A 21,673-nucleotide genomic window follows, 5' to 3' on the forward strand; every position below is an offset into this window, starting at 1 on the left:
AGGCATAGAGAGGTGCATGTTGGGCATCACGCGAAAGGACCGTAAGAGGAACGAATGGGTTAGGAAGCAGACAAGTGTACGCGATGTAATAGACGTTGCCAAACAGCTGAAATGGAGATGGGCGGGGCACATTGCTCGCCGAAAGGACGGCCGCTGGCCAAATGCCGTAATCCAGTGATACCCAAGGGGTACGAAACGGCCACAGGGTCGCCCTAAAAGCCGCTGGATTGACGAACTGGTAAAGTTCGGCGGAAATACGTGGCAGCGAACAACACAGGACCGAGAGAGTTGGAGAAAGCTTGGGGAGGCCTTCATCCAGCAGTGGATTGACCCCGGCTGATGATGATATATAAACTTCACTGCCTATAATTAAATCAACATTTGTGCATTTCTTTGACTGTGAACAATATATGGACCCGTTTTACTTTTCTGCGAGTTTTATTTCGAAGACTTATGTGGTCACCACCTTCCACGAGACCTTGCCCTGCGACTCCTCAATGATGAACCTCCACTTCCAACCCTCAGAGCTAGCCGAGGAATTCGGAGGCACCTCAGTAACCATACAAATGCATGAGTACCTATGTCGGCTGTTTTCAAAAAAAATTTGCTGCTGGCTATAAACAGAAAATAAGCAAAACCAATTTCACTCGAACTTTATAAGAGCACAGGCGTAAATTTTTAAAAACCTGCCGTGGTACTTCAATGTTAGGGGCATAAATTTCATAGAGGACTGAAGATCTCTACTAGTAAAATAATAAGTACTTACCTGATTGAATTCATATAATATGACATGTAGGTAGTTGGCGATATAAACTTACATGTGAATCAGTTTGTGGACTTGGCCCAAAGCTGTTGTCAATGTAGTTTTTGACTTCCGATGTTTCGTTTTCAGCTTTGACGGCAAACTGAAACACAACAATATCTTTTATACCTATATAAATGAAAAGATTGCAGTGATTTTGTTTTTAACTACCTACCGCATGTCATAATATATTATACCGATGTATGGATGGATGGATGTAAAAAAACAGCGTCAAAGCTAGTGAAATCGACACGTTCCTGCTTGACGGAAAATTCCGAAGAAAAATCATCATCGTACGACCAATCACTTCCAGTGGTGTATTCGTCTGAATCTCCTGAATCGGAATCAAAATCTACCGGATCAATTTTAGTGTCCATATTCAAAATTTAAGCAATGACACATGACAAATGACGACCCATAGACGAATATAATAAGTCCTCATAGACAATTACGCTTACTACGACAGACGTTGAAATTGGCTGAGCTAGCGGATTTAAAATGGGTATGAATTAATCGCACAATGCAATAAACAAAATTCACAAAAAAAAGTTACTCTAGCATTTGGAAAGTAGTTTTCACACGTAATAAATGAAATCACACAAAATAGTTTGTTTCACAAAACAAAAATCATACATCACTCATTGTAAATATAAGTTAACAAGATTTTGACAACTGCACACATTGGTAAAATTGTTTTTAACGATAAATAATGGATCGCACAAAGAAAAGGTAGAAATTCACAAATGTCAAAGGAATAATTGTAGTGGCAATACCATATACTGGCAAGAATACTGAAATTCGAAATGTCACCAACTTCACGGCGCATTGTACGGACATTATTTTGTTTATTATTCGCTATGATTATGATTAGATTATTCGTGTTACAACCTCATTCGTGACTACATCGTGAATACATCGCCTAAATACCCAAATTATTATTAGTTATAACTTTTTCGACTTTCGTGTTCAAGTGCACCTACGATGACTTCTTTGCAATATGTGGATGCATGTAAATCAGACAGTGATTCCGATGATATTGAAGTGCCGCAAATTTTGAATGGAAGAAAGCCAGCTATCAAACGTGAGTGGATGAAATGTCAAGAATTTGACACAGCTACATTGGCTCGAGCCCACTTGGCCTCTTTGAACACGTGGAGCAAGTACGCATGCTACAAAACGTCCGAAGGTTATAAGGAATGCTATCGCTGCACAGCCGGCTTATACCGAAAAGAAGAATGCCCTGCTGGAATCCAACTACTGGAACTCTTAAATTCGCATCAAATCCAAGCGGTAGCGACAGCGATAGCGAGGGCGTTGCGAATTCACTTCGAATATTCGCCTTGGTTTGTGCGAGGCTTAAATCATTTTAGAATTACGTCAGAAGTACGCGCGACTCTTCTGCATAATTATCATCTATGTCTCTGGAAGGGAATGTTTTGAGTGGCTCCCAGTCCATTGCTAACGGTTTCGCTCAATGTTTTATGTCTGTCTATTCTAAAACTCCTTCGATATTGCCCACACCTCACCCGGATAGTATTTCATCTTCCTGGCCAGTACTAGATATTGGTCTTCAGTACTTCTGTCTTCCCAGATTGCTGGAGCCTAACCCGAATTCGTCCGGTGCACAAAAAAGGCTCGCTCTCTGAAATAATAAATTTTCGACCGGTGGCTGTTCTACCTGCACAAGCTTAATTATTTGAGTCTATTTTGCATGGGTATATTTATAAACATGTAGACGGTCAACTGACTGACGCTCAGCTTGGATTACGATCATCTCAGTCAACAATTACAAACCTTATGACGTATCTATACTGAGTACATATCTCATTCGCTGAACGTAAATTGTCAAGTGGACGTAATTTATACAGATATGTCAAAGGCTTTTGATCGGGTAGATCATGATATTCTCATTAACAAATTAAGTGCAGTAGGTGGATCAATAAATTTTATTAACTTTTTCAAATCTTACTTTTCGTATCGCTGTCAATATGTGGAGTATGAAAGGTGTAGATCTAACGTCTTTCAAACTTATTCAGGTGTTCCCCAAGGATCAAATCATGACAGAATTATGTTTCTTATATTAATGACATTGTCAATTTTATCAATGGAATCCAGTTTTTACTATTTGCAGACGATTTAAAATTATATGCGTCAATTCCGTGGAACTTCAATGTTAGGGGCATAATTTTCATAGAGGACTGAAGATCTCTACTATTAAAATAATAAGTACTTACCTGATTGAATTCAAATAATATGACATGTAGTTGGCGATATAAACTTACATGTGAATCAGTTTGTGGACTTGGCCCAAAGCAGTTGTCAATGTAGTTTTTGACTTCCGATGTTTCGTTTTCAGCTTTGACGGCAAACTGAAAACACAACAATATCTTTAATATATAAATGAAAAGATTGCAGTGATTTTGTTTTTAACTACCGCATGTCATAATATATTATACCGATGTATGGATGGATGGATGTAAAAAAACAGCGTCAAAGCTAGTGAAATCGACACGTTCCTGCTTGACGGAAAATTCCGAAGAAAAATCTTCATCCGAGCTGTACGACTCCGAGCTGTACGACCAATCACTTCCAGTGGTGTAGTCCTCTGATTCCACTGAATCAGAATCAAAATCTACCGGATCAATTTTAGTGTCCATGTTCAAGATTTAAGCAATGACACATGACACAATACGACCCATAGACTAATATAATAATTCCTCATAGACAATTAAGCTTACTTCGACAGACGTTGAAATTGGCTGAGCTAGCGGATTTAAAATGCGTGGGAATTAATCGCACAACGCAATAAACTAAATTCACTAAAAAAAATAACTCTAACATTTAGAAAGTAGTTTTCACACATAATAAATGATTTCACAATTAATAAATGAAATCACACAAAATAGTTTGTTTCACAAAACAAAAATCATACATCACTCATTGTAAATATAAGTTAACAAAATTTTGACAACTGCACACATTGGTAAAATTGTTTTCACCGATAAATAATAGATCGGACAAAGAAAAGGTAGAAATTCACAAATGTCAAAGGAATAATTGTAGTGGCAATACCATATACTGGCAAGAATACTGAAATTCGAAATGTCACCAACTTCACGGCGTATTGTACTGACATTATTTTGTTTATTATTCGCTATGATTAAGATTAGATTATTCCGCCATTATTCGTGTTACAACCTCATTCGTGACTACATCGTGAATACATCGCCTAAATACCCAAATTATTATTATAACTTTTTCGACTTTCGTGTTCAAGTGCACCTACGATGACTTCTTTGCAATATGTGGATGCATGTAAATCAGACAGTGATTCCGATGATATTGAAGTGCCGCAAATTTTGAATGGAAGAAAGCCAGCTATCAAACGTGAGTGGATGAAATGTCAAGAATTTGACACAGCAGCATTGGCTCGAGCCCACGTGGCCTCTTTGAACACGTGGAGCAAGTACGCATGCTACAAAACGTCCGAAGGGGATAAGGAATGCTATCGCTGCACAGCTGGTTTATAAAGAAAAGAACAATGCCGTGCTAGAATCCAGCTACTATTTCATGCGGAAAGTGTATAAAATAATAAATGAGCATGACAGCCACGCGGACGGTCCTCGAGGTCTTGCAGCGTCAACAAAAAACATTGTACGGCAATTATTTGATGCCGGTGTTAGAAAACCGAATGCTATTTTAAGTGCATTCCGTGCCCGTAATCTAGAAGAGCCAAAATTGAAGTCCTTTCTGACATCACTCCGAAAGGAAAAGTTTGGCCCGCCAACTATATCTTTAGCGGAATTAGTTGAATGGTGTGCCAGTAAAAAAGATATTCCAGATGACGATGACACGCCATTTGTGGCAAATGCCAATATTGAGGTGGATGAGGTTGATCATACAAAACAAGACCTCAAAATTGTCTTATCAATCAAACGGTTACTCCGACTTGCACTAGACAGTGAGGGTGTGCTAGATGATTCTCAAGACAGTGAGGGTGTGCAAGATGACGCAACTTACAAACTTTTTTGGCAGGGTTATCATGCACGTACTGATTATAGGAACGTCAGATTGCAACCGAGCATTCCACCCATTTACCATTGCTGTTTGTAGTAATGAATGTGAAGCGGGCTTCACATTCATATTTCGAACAAAAGAATTTTTATTTCTCATTTTTGAAACAACATGGAAGCCAAAAGTTTTGTTGTCCGATGCCAGTGATGCCTTTACAAATGGCTTCAAAAATGTTTTTGGCCCACCGGAACGACGGTTGATGTGTTACTTCCATGTTATTAAAAACATTGATGATAGGCTACGAACTATCATTTATAAAGTAGAGGTCAAGAGTGACATTGAAGTGTTGCATTTATGCAGTGACGATGACGTGATTGATGTTGCTGCAAGACTTTTCGTACGCAAGTGGAGTTCTAAAAGGTATGACAGTGTTAAGAGTTTTCTTGAATATTTTCAATCAGTGTGGTTCGAAGGACACCGTTATTGGTATGAAGGGGCTAGGCCATGTTTCCCTAGTACTAATAATGCATTGGAGTCAACAAATGCAGTTATAAAACGGGAGTATACCTTCCGTGAGCGTCTTCCTGTTGGTCAATTTTTGGAGTTATTAGATAAGTCTTTAGTTATGAACTGGTCCACGCCACGAAATCCTACGAATATAAATTGTAAATTGTTTGCTACATCGGTAGACTACACAACTAAAATTTGGACTGATGCCTATCAGTAGGCCAGGTCGGACGTCAATATACTGGAAGACAAAGGGGGTGCTGCATCGAAATTTTATATCCCGTCTAGTGGAGTAGAATTTTTCAGCCAGGATTTTGTAGAATTCTACAAAAAACAGTATATATTATAGGTTCATGCCCCAAATTTTCCAAGCAGAATGTATGTAAGCATTGCTTAGTTATATTTGTTCGTTTAGGGAAAGAGAAAGTGCCACTGGAAGCAAAATGTTTGCCACCCGGACAAAAGCGGAAAAGGGCCCGTCCTAGCATGGCTAGAAAAACCCTTTTAAGTTGAGTTTGTGTTAAATAATTATTATGGTGTAGGTACATTAATGTTTTCATTAATAACTCTTTCTACAATCTATTCTTATCTTTCTACAACCTAGCATTATTTTTGATTTTGTAAATATTAATTTTGAGTTGTTTTATTTTAGAAATCTATTGAACTAAAATATGTCCAGATATAATTGTGCTCCATTATAATAATATGTTCTTCATTATGAAATTGCTTATTGTAATAGTCATAGAATTACTGTACACGCGTGAGTTGCCATCATCATTTCATAGTTTATGTTTTGTAACTAGACCCAACCCTAAAAGTCTATACTTACTGAATAGTATTACTTGGCTGTACATACCTAACTGCCTTTTTCAATTTGTATTAGTATGTATTTATAATATCTTATCGTTAGACTGTTCACACGTTTGCAGTAGAATGATTGTCAAAACGATCATTCAGTATTAAAGTATTTCACAATGTAAGTAAGTACAAATAATATACAAATTTTGTTTTATACATTTTAAATTTAGTTATCAATATTATCGCAATATGACATTATCCAATGTATCTAAATGCTCTAATGTGTGAAAATGTTATATTATTAAATAACTTGAAGAGAAATGATAAGAAAAAATTGTGTGATCTTATAATGATTTATTTTATTGATTTACATAGATGCATGTTTAATTAATACCTCTTATATAAAGTCGCCAAGAAGTTTGTTGGCGATAAAATTTATCTGACAGACGTAATCGAGGCAATAGGAAAACATGAAAATCGTGTTTCCAGTCGTGGAAGTGGTCATGCCTTTCACGAATAACCACTTAACTTGACTAGATGCACATGGTTAATTTTCTATTAAGCCATTGCTGAAACACTTTTTCGTAATAATTATGAGAGATGCAATTTATTTTGTGATTCGTCTGCAAGAGCCATATGTAGTAACTCAATTTATATTTCCTGGAACAACAAGGTGTCTGTAGGTGAATGTATATTTATTTGATGAAATTGTTCGCAAAGTGAAGCTGGGCTAAAAAACTTTTGACTGTCAATGTCTTCAAAAATGACCCGTGCCTTAAGGGGATGTTCGACAGAATTGGCTTTGAGAATTGAAAATATGATTTCTTTACATGTGGTCCATAATATCTGGTCTACTATTTATTATAATGAGGTCGCGTGAAAGTTGTTTATGTCAATAAACTTTTCGGCCACTCGATCGACTCATATTTCATATTTATACCGTCAGGGCTGACGTAATTAATATTTAAAGTTAATTACAATTTAATTTATAATAAGTACCTATATATTATTTTAGTTTTGCGCATCTAATAACGGGTCCACACTGGCAACGTCCTTAGATTTTACGATAATTATCGTAAAAATTCTTAAGCAATTATGATAATTATGGTAAAATTTAATGAGGTTGCCAGCAACTTGTTGCCAGTGTAGACATGGCATAATATACACTGTGGTTCATGTAGTGGCATGGACCTGTTTTTTCTGGGATCAACCAATTCAGGAAGTAAACACCTATGATAGAATTTTTTCCAGTTTTGGTTGTATTATATTCCAAAACTCTTTCATAAAAATCGTTTCCGATTTTATAAATGGATATTTCTCGGTGTATATAGTAAACAAACCTATGAATGAATGTCATTCGTCATTTAGATAAGTATAATATGCACATGTTGATGTTATCTTGAAAAATAAACAATTATCTGACCTTTTCACTATATTATAATATACATGCAAAAAATGTAATGTTTTCAAATAATTGATATGGATTATATACCATCGTATTATTTTTTTGAAATCATAAAGATATTATAATAGTATTTGAGTATCCACCTATCAGTCCCCTCTTAAGCGCAAAATGTTAAACCACTGTGTGCTTCCCGTAATCACAAGTGCGTGTAAAACATGGACCCTAAGTAAAACAGAGACCCAGAAACTTATAGTAGCACAGCGTGGTATAGGGAGGTGCATGCTGGACATAACGCGAAATGACAAAAGGCGGAATGATTGTATAAGAAAATAGACAAGGGCTTGCGATGTAATAGTGTTCTCTAAACATCACAAATGGATCTAAACATCACAATGGCTGGATAGATAGCTCGAAAAAGGAACAACCGATGGACAATTGTAGTCATCCAGTGGTACCCAAGAGGTACAAAACGTCCGCAAAATCGACCTAGAGGCCGCTGGATCGATGAAATGGTTAAGTACTGCGGAAGTACGTGGCAACGCAACGCACAGGACCGAGAAGTGGAATCAGCTTGTAGAGGGCTTCACCCAGCAGTGTATTGATTCATACTGATGACGGTGACTCTAACGATGCTAATTATCTACCAATGATAGTTACTCTGAAATTCCCTCTATTAATATGTCTAAACACTAATTTGTTTTATCAGATAAGAAAATAAACATAATAAAAGAAAAGTTTACTCTATTTTGTACTTTAACCTTCTTGAAATAAACAGTCTTTATTTTAGTCATCTTTTTTACGATTACTCAATAAACTCACATGGTAAACCATTTTAAACATTTAAAAACTTCAAAGTCAAATTACTCGAAACTAGTATTCTCCAGTTAGTGTTTTCTGCCAGAACAGAGACGTTTATTTAATGGTGTCGAAATAACTTTTCATACATAACAGAATTATCTGAAAATGAATTCAAATCTATTTAAAGATGGCTAAAATTATTTGAAAAATTCATTGGCATCGTGTTCTTATATATTCTAAAAGTTTCAAATGTCTAGCTAGTCGGGAAGTTATTAAAAATTGATTGCTAGATTTGTACCGGACAAAAAACTACCGGAAAAATAAGAATACGAGCCAAAAAAAAACGTAATAAAATACAGTATTTCGGAAACCAATTCTCACCAAAAAAGGAGAATTTGAAAAATTCCAATGCCTTTTGTATTTAGGTAGGTATCTATGTATATCGAGCAAAAACGCTCACCGCGAATTATTCAAGAATTTCTATTTTAAATCAGAGTCAAAGTCTTTTTCCCCATATTCCGAGCTACATTATTATTACAAAAATTATACATAGTAGGTGAGTACCTATCATTCGGTGTTCTTCCATGTATCTACTCTATAATTTTAATATTTCTGTTTTTATATTATGTACCTACTGCAACTATTTCTGTGTTAACTGTTTTAATAATATTTCTTTGTTTTTAATCTGCATTTTGGTCATGTCTTAAATTTATAATAAGTAATGTTGACCATAGTACCTATTTAAAATGAATAAATTTGAATTAAGTAATTCACAAGGTACATATTTAAAAAAATATTTTTATTTTATTATAGGCATTCTTACACTAAACGATGTCATTCGGCTTATTTCATAGAGATTACCGACCGAGAGGAACCGTGCATTGTCTTGACTTTATAACAGTAGTGTAGTGAAAGAGTAGTTTAATTAGTAAAATAAACGAGTCTGGGACAATCAAGATATTATGAGAAAATCACATAAATGAAAAATATATTTTGACGTCACCGTGGACGAACCCGGAAACCCCGGATGTAAGTTTAGCGCATTAAGCAATGCACTACGAAGGCCGCTATAATCATATACATCTGGTTTCTATCAAATTGTTGCAAGAAACGCACTCGTGATTTCGTTTCAAGGGAGAAGTGTGATTAAAAAAAAATCATAAGTTCCCACGAGTAACCACAAGTTATTTTATTTATGCACATTTTTAAGTGTTACGTGTATTTAATTTTTTACATATTATATTACCTATACATAAACTGAAATTATAACAGACGGTATCCTAACTAATTATGATACATAAAAGCGGGTTTTACATTAAATAACATCACCTCCCCTCCGCAACATTATATAGTAAACGGCGTTTGTTTAACCCTATCAAACGCACCTGAGTAATTTTCTACAAGTGATAATTATTATTACTAATTGAAAATGGCGGGATATTTGATTTTTTAATAACTAATGTCTGAAACAATCACGGCCATAATAATGCGTTGTTTTACGACTCTCGACGTCGCATATGTATGATGGTGGCATTACGTGGAAAAGTATGTACAAGTAAAACAAAGAATATATTATACAACTGAAGAGAAGGAATAAGGTTTTTATATAAATTTCAATGAAGCAAACACATTTTTAAAATAACTACTGAATCTGTAAAATTACATGCTTAACCTATTAATGGAATACGCTAATCTATCTATGGTTGAAATTAGAAATATCACACTACAATTATTACATTCACTGAAAAGGACTATAGGTACATACATCAATCTAATGCACACTGTGCATTGCAGTTTACTGCGATATAATCAAAAATGAATTTACTATTTTCTATTGTTATAAGGATCATGTGCTATTAAAGGATTCACTCGATATTTTCAACTGAGGTCGATCCACTGGTGGACGAAAGCTTCCCCATGCTTATTCCATTTTTCTTTGTAGGTACCAAGTGTACCGAACTTTATGAGCTTTGTCAATCCAGCGGGTTTTATAGCGTCTTTATGGTCATTAAGTGCCCTATGGAAACTGCTATATGATATATTAAATTGTCCACTCGCCGAGCGACATGTCCAGTGAACTATTTTCATTTACTTGGCGACCTCTATCACATTACGTACTCTTGTTTACATCATTATCTAATGATTTCTTTTATGTAAATGTCACAGTATTTATATATTTATTTCATTTATATCATCAACAAGATCAATCACAAAAGAGTATCCTAATATTCGGATTAAAATACAAGAATATTTAGTGATGGTCCCAACAACAGGCGAACAAAAGCATAATTAATTGAGTTAACATTTACTTGGTAGAATTCGATTTTACAAGAAATGAAAATATAATTAATATGAAATTCTACAGGTTTTGTCGTTTTCATTTCTTGAAAACATAATTAAATCAAACAATAAAAATAGCTTTGAAATTTACATTAGAGAGAGCTATTACAAATGATTAAAAGAGAAATCACAGAGGTATCCTTCTTATACTTATAAGAGAATAAGGAGTAAAATATTCAAAAAAAAATATAATATACTAATATATAAATACCTATAGACAGTTTGTCAAAAAAAAAAAACAGTAAAAAATAGTCGCCCAGTTACAATGGCTAGTAGATTTTGGAGCAATTTAATTTAGTAAAAGAGGCAGAAAAACAAAACAATTTTCCATCACTGTGTAATTCATAGTTCTGAAGAGTGGAACCACTGGAGAATAATTACCTGAATTGCCTTTATATGTTTGAATGTGTAAAAGAGAAAAGATTTGAATCTGTGTAGGTTAAATATAATGCTTGACAGTAATAATTCTAAGCATTCTGAAAGACTATTGATTAATTTAGATATTAAAATATGTTCACAAATAGTAAGTCATATTTTGGAAGATTTTAATTTTAAAATGTTCAATTTGGAAGGAGATTTTGGCCAGCAAATTAGAATGTAATTGGTGAAATTATGCCTAACATGCACTTTTCTATGCCAAGTTAACATTCGTACATTACAGGTCTATGTTGTACAAGCATGCGTGAGTAGTGGTAGAATAAGTTGGATGAACACTTTTAAAGTTACTATTCAAGCGAATTATTATCTCATTTTCAGGATATATGGTTTGTACATTGCGATAACATGAAGAAAATGGGCGATTTTGCTGATTTGAGTTTTATTTACAAGAAGCGTCTGTCATATGTAACATTTTGTGAGATTGAATCGGGTTCGTAAATGTATGCATGTATAAGTACAAATATCGCATTTATATGGCTTTCGTCTTAATGTGTCATTTTGTGTCTTTTCAAGTTATCTGCTAGAGCACATTTGTAAGAACATACATTGCATTTTAATGGGTTTTCGCCAGTATGCCACATTTTGTGTGATTTCAGGTCGTTTGATCGTTTGCATGTATAAGAACACACATTGCATTTATATGGTTTTTCACCATTATGTGTTATTTTGTGTGTTTTAAGGTCGTGTAATCGTTTGCATGTAAAGGAACACACATTGCATTTATATGGGTTTTCACCAGTATGTGTCATTTTGTGTGTTTTCAGGCTCTGTGAATGTTTACATGTATACGAACACACATTGCATTTATATGGTTTTTCACCAGTATGTGTCATTTTGTGTGTTTTAAGGTTCTGTGAATGTTAACATGTATACGACCACACATTGCATTTATATGGTTTTTCACCAGTATGTGTCATTTTGTGTGTTTTAAGGTTCTGTGAATGTTAACATGTATACGACCACACATTGCATTTATATGGTTTTTTACCAGTATGTGTCATTTTGTGTGTTTTAAGGTTCTGTGCCTGTATGCATGTATAAGCACACACTTTTGAATTAATATGGTTTTTCACCAGTATGTGTCATTTTGTGTGTTTTTAGGTGGTGTGAACGTTTGCATGTATAAGAACACACATTTATTTATATGGTTTTTCACCAGTATGTGTCATTTCGTGTGTTTTAAGGTTCTGTGAATGTTTACATGTATACGAACACAAATTGCATTTATATGGTTTTTCACCAGTATGTGTCGTTTTGTGTGTTTTAAGGTACTGTGAATGTTTGCATGTATAAGAACACACATTGCATTTATATGGTTTTTCATCAGTATGTGTCAACTTATGTAATTTTAGACTATGTGAATGTAGGCATGTATACGGACATATATCGCATTTATATGGTTTTTCACCAGTATGTGTCATTTTGTGTGTTTTAAGGTTCTGTGCCTGTATGCATGTATAAGCACACACTTTGCATTTATATGGTTTTTCACCAGTATGTGTCATTTTGTGTGTTTTAAGGTTCTGTGAATGTTTACATGTATACGAACACACATTGCATTTATATGGTTTTTCACCAGTATGTGTCATTTTGTGTGTTTTAAGGTTCTGTGAATGTTTACATGTATACGAACACAAATTGCATTTATATGGTTTTTCACCAGTATGTGTCATTTTGTGTGTTTTAAGGTTCTGTGAACTTTTACATGTATACGAACACAAATTGCATTTATATGGTTTTTCACCAGTATGTGTCATTTTGTGTGTTTTAAGGTACTGTGAATGTTTGCATGTATAAGAACACACATTGCATTTATATGGTTTTTCATCAGTATGTGTCAACTTATGTAATTTTAGACTATGTGAATGTAGGCATGTATACGGACATATATCGCATTTATATGGTTTTTCACCAGTATGTGTCATTTTGTGTGTTTTAAGGTTCTGTGCCTGTATGCATGTATAAGCACACAGTTTGCATTTATATGGTTTTTCACGAGTATGTGTCATTTTGTGTGTTTTCAGGTGGTGTGATCGTTTGCATGTATAAGAACACACATTGCATTTATATGGTTTTTCACCTGTATGTGTCATTTTGTGTGTTTTAAGGTTCTGTGAATGTTTACATGTATACGAACACACATTGCATTTATATGGTTTTTCACTTGTATGTGTCATTTTGTGTGATTTAAGGTGCTGTGCCTGTATGCATGTATAAGCACACACTTTGCATTTATATGGTTTTTCACCAGTATGTGTCATTTTGTGTGTTTTAAGGTTCTGTGAATCTTTGCATGTATACGAACACACATTGCATTTATATGGTTTTTCACCAGTATGCGACATGTTGTGTATTTTCAAATGATGAGACAGTTTGCATGTATAAGTGCATATATCGCACTTAAATAGTCTTTCACTGGTGTCCGTTCTTTTATATATTTTAGCACTATGCAAATGGGAAGGGCCATGCGTTTCACTATTTACATGAATATCATTGTGAATAGTTTTATGTCTCTTTAAAATACTAGAGGATTCTAAGACTGCATTACAGATATTGCATATGAAATTTCGCGGAAAAAGCATTACTCTTCTCAACACCATTGCAGCAACCTTCGGAGTATTAGCTGCGGAGATTTCTTCATTAATATTTTGTTCATCGATCGTTATTTCTGAATACTCTATCACCTTATCTTGGTTATCATCAGTTGCGGGTGAACGGCCATGCGTTTCACTATTTACACTAATATCATTGTGAATAGTTTTATGTATTTTTAAAATAGTAGAGGATTCTAAGACTGCATTACAGATACTGCATAAGAAATTTCGCGGAAAATGCATTACTCTTTTCAACACCATTGCAGCAACCTTCGGAGAATTGGCTGCGGAAATTTCCTCTTTAATATTTTGTTCATCTATTGTTATTTCTGAATACTCTATCATGCCATCTTGGTTTCCATCAATTGTGCGTTGTCGGCTGCCATCTGTATTGGGACAATCAGTGACACATCGCTGGGTAGAAATCTACAAGGACATAAGATCTATATTATATATATGTATAGACGTAATACGATCTAGATATGTTATAAATCAAGGTATACCTTACAGGAAAATCCAGCGACACATAAGAAGGCGTGTGCCAAATGAAAATGAGTTGCCAGACACGGAACATGTGTAAAGAGTGAGATCCTTAGTGAATTATTGAACTGTTTTTTTATTTTTTTGAAAGTTTCAATTAAATATGGCAATAAAATAACCCAATTAAGGTGATGTCTCTAGGTAAAGTTTTTATCAAAAAATAGCTAGAAAAGTTTAATAATCGGTAAATATATATTCAAAAGTAATAAGAAAAATAAAATTAAAATTAAAAAGTATTGTGGAGTTCTGTATTCCAAAAATACGTGTCAAATTTGGTACATTTATATCGGGTGGCAAGAATGAATGACGTAAGTTTTATTATCAAAATGACGATAAAAATCTACTATAGGATATATATAGATACTAAACGGATCCTGGAATTTCTTATATCCTTTATAAAATCTTTTTTTTTTCAAATTTAAAAAACATCGATTTAGAGGTTAGAAAGCATGTAAATAAAATCGAAAAATCTCGGTTAAGACGCAATGAATGACGAAAAACGCTTAGAGTTTCTATTAAAAATATTATTTATTAATTTTTACGGGAGTTATTTAAATTTAATCTTGTATTTTTGTATATTAACGAATCGATTGAAATCGAAACAATAATAATTGTCCAAATTGACAATACTCAGCCGATGCTCAGCTGTCCGGTTCTGCCGTCATGGAACTATTTCGAAACAATACCTACATACAAAATACACACACATACCACAATATGACGTTGAAAATGAAACTCAGCCATAGACAAGACAAAATAACATTTTTCTGTCTTCATTTGGTAAAAATCAGTTTATGGATAAAACTTCGAGGCGAAATTGCCATATGAAAAAAAAAACTTAATAATTAAAATTATAATATTTACTTAATATACGTAGGAACCTGCTTATATTCAAAATTTGAAACTGAAAATTATTTACAATTAGTATTTGCTTAAATTACAACTGTTTTTTACCATTATTTATAATAAAAATAAACAAATCTCGCATTTTGACTCTCACTCAACCAAAGAGATTGGACTCCTCCAATCTCTTTGCACTCAACACTCATCTGTAATCACACACGCCTACGGCATTCGTTTTTATATAATCTTTGAGAATCATTTTTATTATTGTTTTAAAACTGGAATTAATTTACTCATCAGTAACATTTTTGTTACTAAGTAGTTCGTGTGATTATAGATTGATTTTTGGTGAAGACATCACACATTGTATGATTTTCTTCAACCGAAATAATTTTATTATGTTATGTTGTAGTTACTGACAGTTGGCGTTATTATTCTTGTTTTATGCATTTTTATATAATATATGTTACTCAGTGCAAATTAGGTGATATTGTTGTGATAAATTATATTGTGAGTGTTTAAATTACATTACATATTCAGTGTAGTTTAAATCGAATAGTGAATACCAGAAGTGTGTGATAAGTGAATATAAATGTTTGTTACATATTGATCTAGTACCTATATTTTATTAATTATGGATGTTCCATGAGTAAGTGTTAAAAAATATAAGTAATACACTAGAAAAAATACAAAACTACCAAAAAATTGATGGAAAGTTGTGATGAATAATTTAGGAAACGGAAGTTAGTATCATGCAACACAGCCGTTGCTTGTGAACCAATTTCGGTGATAAATAGTGATGTATCCATCACGGATGACCCAGACAATCTTCCAGTATTGACAGATGAGCACAATTATTGTGTGAGACTTGAAAACATTGAAAACGTATTCGAAAACGACCGGACCTAAACCATCGGTTATCGAACCTGTTCGGGTAATATATAATGATTTGTATATAACCATCACAGATGATTCGGACAATCTACCACCTTTAGTCGTTGAGTACAATTGTGTTGAAGAAGACATCCAGAGCTATATGCCTTCTGGCAGACGCATCGTCGACATTGGATACCTGTTTAAACAGATGGCACAAGTCTTTAGTCATCCGTTAAAATGCACTGGAGGAAAAATGGTCCTAAAAAGAGAAACAATAGACGGTATTAAGTCAACATTGCATTTTGAATGCAGGTGTTGTGAGAAAACAGCGTCAATATTAACTGAATCCCAAACGTCTACGATTAATACATCATTTGTTTGGGAATCTTTAAATATCGGGATTGGTTACAGTCAGGCACAGGAATTATGCGGTATTGTGGGAATTCCATTCATGTCTTCGGGAACATTCTGAAGGCAAAAAACTTGGCCACTCATGGAAAACTCATTTGTGTGATCAAATGTCGAAGTATATAGAGATTGAGAGACAGTTGGCGATAGAAAATTATGAAATTGTTGAAAAACACCCCTACATAACGGTCATTGTTGACGGAGGTTGGTCAAGAAGGAGTTATGGCCATAGTTTTTCTGCCAAATCCGGATTGGCATGCATCATCGAAAAACGAACAGGAAAACTACTTTATCTAGGTGTTAAGAACAAAATATATTGCCACATTTGTACCATGGCAGCCGATGAAAAAAAACCAGCTAAGAAATATGAGTGTAATATATCTTTTTCTGGACCATCGACAGGCATGGAGCAAACCATTATAGTTGAGGGACTAAATTATATTTTTGACAACATCAAGTATGGGTAAAATTTGTAAAAGTGTATTTGCAAGAGTGCGTGAGAGAGCACCGTTTGGGTATAAAATTTAAAAAATGGAATGCGCGAATCACATGGTCAAATGCTACACTAGCAAACTTTATACGATAGTTAATAACGTGAAACACGACACGAAAAGCCGAAGCTTATTGCGGAAGGAGATCTCAAAGGACGTCTCAAAAGTGCTGCACGATGCGCTATAAAACGATGCGAAGGCAATATCACTCAGTTAAAGTTGGATTTGAAAAATGGACCCTATCATGTATTTGGCGAACACTCTGAGTGCCGTGCAGATTACTGCAAGAATACACACCCTGATGTATTTGGAAAAATCTTTGATGATGAAAGGTATACGCCTCCAACTAGACGGAATAATTCAAAAAACTGATAGACTGGTAACGAATGTTACCACAAACTCGGCAGAAAATTATATGTCATTGGTGAGCAAATTGACAGGTGGAAAAAGAGTTGATTAATTCTCCAGAGGCAGTAGTTATACGGGTAAATGTTATGGTGCTGGACTAGCTCATTCGCTGGGGTCAGCACATATTTTAGGTATGCATAACAATATAACCGGTATGTCTCCTAGTCAAATAATTAAAAGTGTTAGGTACTATTAGTCGGCTAAAACGTCAAAATCGTCTTAAGGCGAGACGTTTAGATTTCACTTCCAGGTATAAAAAACCAACTGTCCCTGTAGGTAACCAAGCTGACTGTGTATATGGCCCGCATGCTGCCGATTCAGATATTCCATAGTTGGAATTGCAGGAGAAAATGAAGGAAATTATGGAATCTTTACAGGCTGGGGTGTCTTGCGATACAGCATTGTAAGCAATTGCATTTGGCGACAGTAGGGCAAAGTGAAAATTATTTGTGGATTGATTTCAGGCATAAACGGTTGACAGTATCTAAGTTTGGGAATATTTTCAAAATGAGAAATACGACACCACGGCATAATACTGTTAAAAATATGCTTTTTCCAAGTGATATTGTGACAAAGGATATCATGTATGGTAGGAAGAATAAACGCACTGCTATTGTCTTATATGAAGCAAAAAACAAAGTCACTGTTATGCCTTGTGGTCTTATTGTAAGAACGGAATTCCCATTTTTAGGAGCAAGCCCCGACGGTTTGATTGGGGAAAATGGATTGATTGAGGTTAAATGTCTTCCGTCCATCGGTTCCAAACCAATTTTAGAGGCGGCATTACAAAACAATATATTATGTTTAACTATTGTGAACTCCGTACTTCACTTAAAAGAATCATATAATTACTGGTTTCAAATACAGGGATAGTTGTACATTGCGAAGAAGGAATACTGTGATTTAATTGTATATGCCGACATTGGTTCACGACACGTGTTCTACCGCGTTTGATAAGTTTTTATAATGATTGCTTTCTTCCAGAATTGGCTGATAGCCGTATCCAACGGGGTATGAGAATTCGCGAACCTGAACCCGAAACCATGATTGAAAACTTGACCTAATGTCGTGCACCTAATTCGCAGACCCCTGTGGGGGCGCTCCCATAAGGAGTAGTGCCACCCTACTGCCCGGTTTGATCCTAGTAGTCAATGTGCCACCGGTGATACTCGACAAAGCAGAGCAATGTATAAATGTATGTAGAAGACCCGCAGTTTGCTTTGACAAGCCCCCAACGCTTCAAGGTGAACTGTGGATGATGTAAGTCGGTCATAAGGACCAGAAAGAGTAATGGTAAGAGTATATATAACGACGAAGTAATAATAATTAAAATTAACGTAGATTCTAGTAAAACAAATAAACATATAACGTAGTAATTAAATTCGAATAAATAAGTTGTTAATAATAGGTATTTCTACAATAGTGATAGGTATTTTGATGTCAAATAAATAAATGGAATAGAATAATCATGTGTTGGACTTCGATAATATAATAATGATAACGAATGTAATATAAAATGATGAACCATGTAATTGCAATGATTAGATATTAGCAGTGTGTAGAATGTAGACAGGCATTAATCTATAGAATCATCTCCTATATATTATTATCCTAAGAGATTTTGGAAAACGCACTAAATTTTTTATTTAAATACCATTTTGTTGTTTATTAAAGGAATTCACTTCAATTTTTGGAGTCCCGAATCTACTTCCATTTGAATCCGGCACAATCTGATAAAACTCGACACAATCACAGATAATATCGTTTTTAAATAGCGTTTTATATTTGTCACCATACATTTTCGCATCTTGCCGTCCGTCTACCTCAAATTGATTATATTGTCGCTTAATACTTTCTATATAACCGAAATCTAAAGTAATATTCCACAAAACTATTCAAATCTGTAAGCAGCACATTGGCGTACTATTGAGTTTTAACTAGAATTAAATGTATATTTCCTCACTAATTGCTATGAAAATATAATCCAAAACCACTTCACTGCCACTTATCTGTCAAACTAAAATAATAGATGATTGATTTTCAATTGGTTTCTTTTGTGATATAAAGTTCATTTGACGTGTCAGAATTCAAATTTAGAATTTGCAGAAATAATCGAAAAAAATGTGACATTTCTATTAGCATATTAAATAATCAATTTCAATCAAGACATTTTTATTGTAAAATGAGTTTTCTATTAATTAATAATCATAGAGAATTTTATTGATTATATTATGGTATGATGATATGCAATTATTCCATAGATAACGTAATTGTTTTCCAAATTTGATTTTTCTTTAATACTTCTTTGTGGATGTTCACGGCTTTTTTTATTGAATAATTAGGCTACTAATTTCCATAGATTACAATATAGTCATATTAAGTTGCCATTGCAAACAATGAAAGAAATTAATACGAATTGTCATAGTTAACAAAATTTGTGATATTGTATAATATCTATTGATAGGTATGGATTTACGGAAGGTGTTGATTTACACTTTTCCACTAATTAAAAACACCGATTCAGGGACATTAAGTATATTTCGCTTGGCAAATAACAATCAATTATTGACAACATTTTTGTAAGCGCGTGCTTTGGCGCGAAAAAGGTGGCTAATCGTATTTGGAGGCGACGTAAGGGCTCAACAAGGGTAGGTAGCCGACTGGCCGTACCTACCCTCGATCCTTCGTTTGCCTAGAAACAGATAACGGTAACTTTCTTTTTGTTTGTTTCGCTGTGCATCATCGACCATCGTTTAGCCTTGACTCATTTACAGTTACAATAATATTATCATTATATTCTCAACTCTGTCGATTGGAGGATTGTTGATGGGGGATTTGGGCATTATGATATTTGGTAACACTATCTATTTTTATCATCCTTATCATCATCAATCTGGACTTATCCACTGCCGGATGAAGGCCTCCTCAGCCTTATTCTACTCCTTACTTACACATGAATTATTATATTTATCAAAATCAGTGATATTATACTATCTACCTATCTATATTTATAATGCCATTATTATCACGAGCCTCAATAAATCCACTGCTGTATGAAGGCCTTTCTACGTTGATTGTTGATATTATACCTATTTCTATCATCCTTATCATCATCGACCTGAACCAATCCACTGCTGGATAAAGGCCTCCCATAGCCTGATTATACTCCTTTCTGTCATATGAATTGCTGTATGTATCAAAATCGGTGATATTATATTAATCTACATATTCATATCGCCATCATCATCAACCACGATCAATCCACTGCTGTATGAAGGGTTCCGCAACCTGATTCTACTACTATAGGTTTAACGAATTTGTGATATTATACCTATTTCTATCGTCCCTATCATCATCGACCTGAACCAATCCACTGCTGGATAAAGGCCTCCCTAGCCTGATTCTACTCATTTGTGTCATTTGAATTGCTGTATGTATCAAAATCGGTGATATTATAGTATATCTATTTATATTACCATTATCATCATGAGCCTGAATCAATCCACTGGTGGATGAAGGCCTCTCTAAGTTGTTTGTATTTCTGTCGGTCAAATGAATTGCTATATTTATCAAAATTACTGATATTATATTAACCCATTCATAATATCGTCATTATCATCATCAACCAAGATCAATCCACTGCTGGATGAAGGTTATCCCAACCTAATTCTACTCTTCTTAGTTAGTATAAACTGCCATATTTTTTTTTAAATTTGTGATTTTATATGCCTACCTATTTATATCGTCATTATCGTCATCAATCTGTATCAATCCACTGCTGGATGAAAGCCTCTTTAAGCTGATGCCACATTTTTAGGTTTTATAAATTTCTATTCTTATCAGAATTGGTCTATTCCTCTCAGATATAATATGTAGGTATTGCTTTATTATTTATCAACAATTGTCTCGATATGAATGTCCCGCACCGGGAAACTATATTGGTTAAGGTTAATTTCAAAGTATAATTTCAATCTCTTTGGTTAATTTTAATTTTTTAAATATTATTCTATGGCTGCAAGCATTTTTTTTTATAGACAATGAAACAAAACAATGTTTAAATTTGTTTTTTATGCTGCTAACCTTTTTAATTAATCTAAATTAAATGGGACCCAAAAGAGATTAATATTTGGATATATTGGATCGCTTTTTATGATAATCACATAATATTGCTGTATATTCGAATGAATGAGATATATAATTATTTATCATATTTAAATGCACATACCTACACATATTATATTGTATTAAAATTAAAATGTCATTGGTAGCAATCGGCGATTGCCAGCTGTTCTGCTAGGCCTAGCAGCCTGTAGTAGTGTCAGACGATATTGTGAAGGCCAGACACCAGAATCGACTACGCATATGACTCCAAATTTGTATTGGCAGTGACGACATGCAAATCGTAAAACTG

General features: G+C 34.2%; 2 protein-coding genes across 2 annotated transcripts; both read right to left on the minus strand.

Annotated features, from left to right (window-relative positions):
• Positions 1-451: 451 nt before the first annotated feature.
• On the minus strand, positions 452-3,506 carry LOC147076708 (uncharacterized). Its single transcript, XM_085941597.1, has 4 exons — positions 3,259-3,506; positions 3,085-3,171; positions 819-905; positions 452-550 (listed from the first exon to the last, which is right to left on the minus strand). The coding sequence occupies exons 1-4, from the start codon at positions 3,457-3,459 to the stop codon at positions 452-454; spliced, it is 474 nt and encodes a 157-aa protein (XP_085797723.1). The 5' UTR covers positions 3,460-3,506.
• An 8,594-nt stretch (positions 3,507-12,100) lies between these two features.
• LOC147076709 (uncharacterized) lies at positions 12,101-13,987 on the minus strand. Its single transcript, XM_085941330.1, has one exon. It carries the CDS (start codon positions 13,955-13,957, stop codon positions 12,239-12,241), a length of 1,719 nt encoding a protein of 572 aa, XP_085797456.1. The 5' UTR covers positions 13,958-13,987; the 3' UTR covers positions 12,101-12,238.
• Between the last annotated feature and the right edge of the window lie 7,686 nt (positions 13,988-21,673).

The sequence above is a fragment of the Rhyacophila brunnea genome, unplaced genomic scaffold, assembly GCF_057557595.1.
Source record: "Rhyacophila brunnea isolate RB1 unplaced genomic scaffold, BYU_Rbru_1.0 scaffold_13, whole genome shotgun sequence".
Taxonomy (NCBI): Eukaryota; Metazoa; Arthropoda; class Insecta; order Trichoptera; family Rhyacophilidae; genus Rhyacophila; species Rhyacophila brunnea.

Coding starts and splice junctions, on each gene's coding strand:
- LOC147076709 (XM_085941330.1), bottom strand. CDS start 13,957: ATGGTGTTGAAAAGAGTAATGCATTTTCCGCGAAATTTCTTATGCAGT.
- LOC147076708 (XM_085941597.1), bottom strand. CDS start 3,459: ATGGACACTAAAATTGATCCGGTAGATTTTGATTCTGATTCAGTGGAA. Junction 3,172..3,258: donor ATCCATCCATCCATACATCG/GTATAATATATT, acceptor TTGTGTTTTCAG/TTTGCCGTCAAAGCTGAAAA. Junction 551..818: donor GTCCACAAACTGATTCACAT/GTAAGTTTATAT, acceptor ATGGTTACTGAG/GTGCCTCCGAATTCCTCGGC.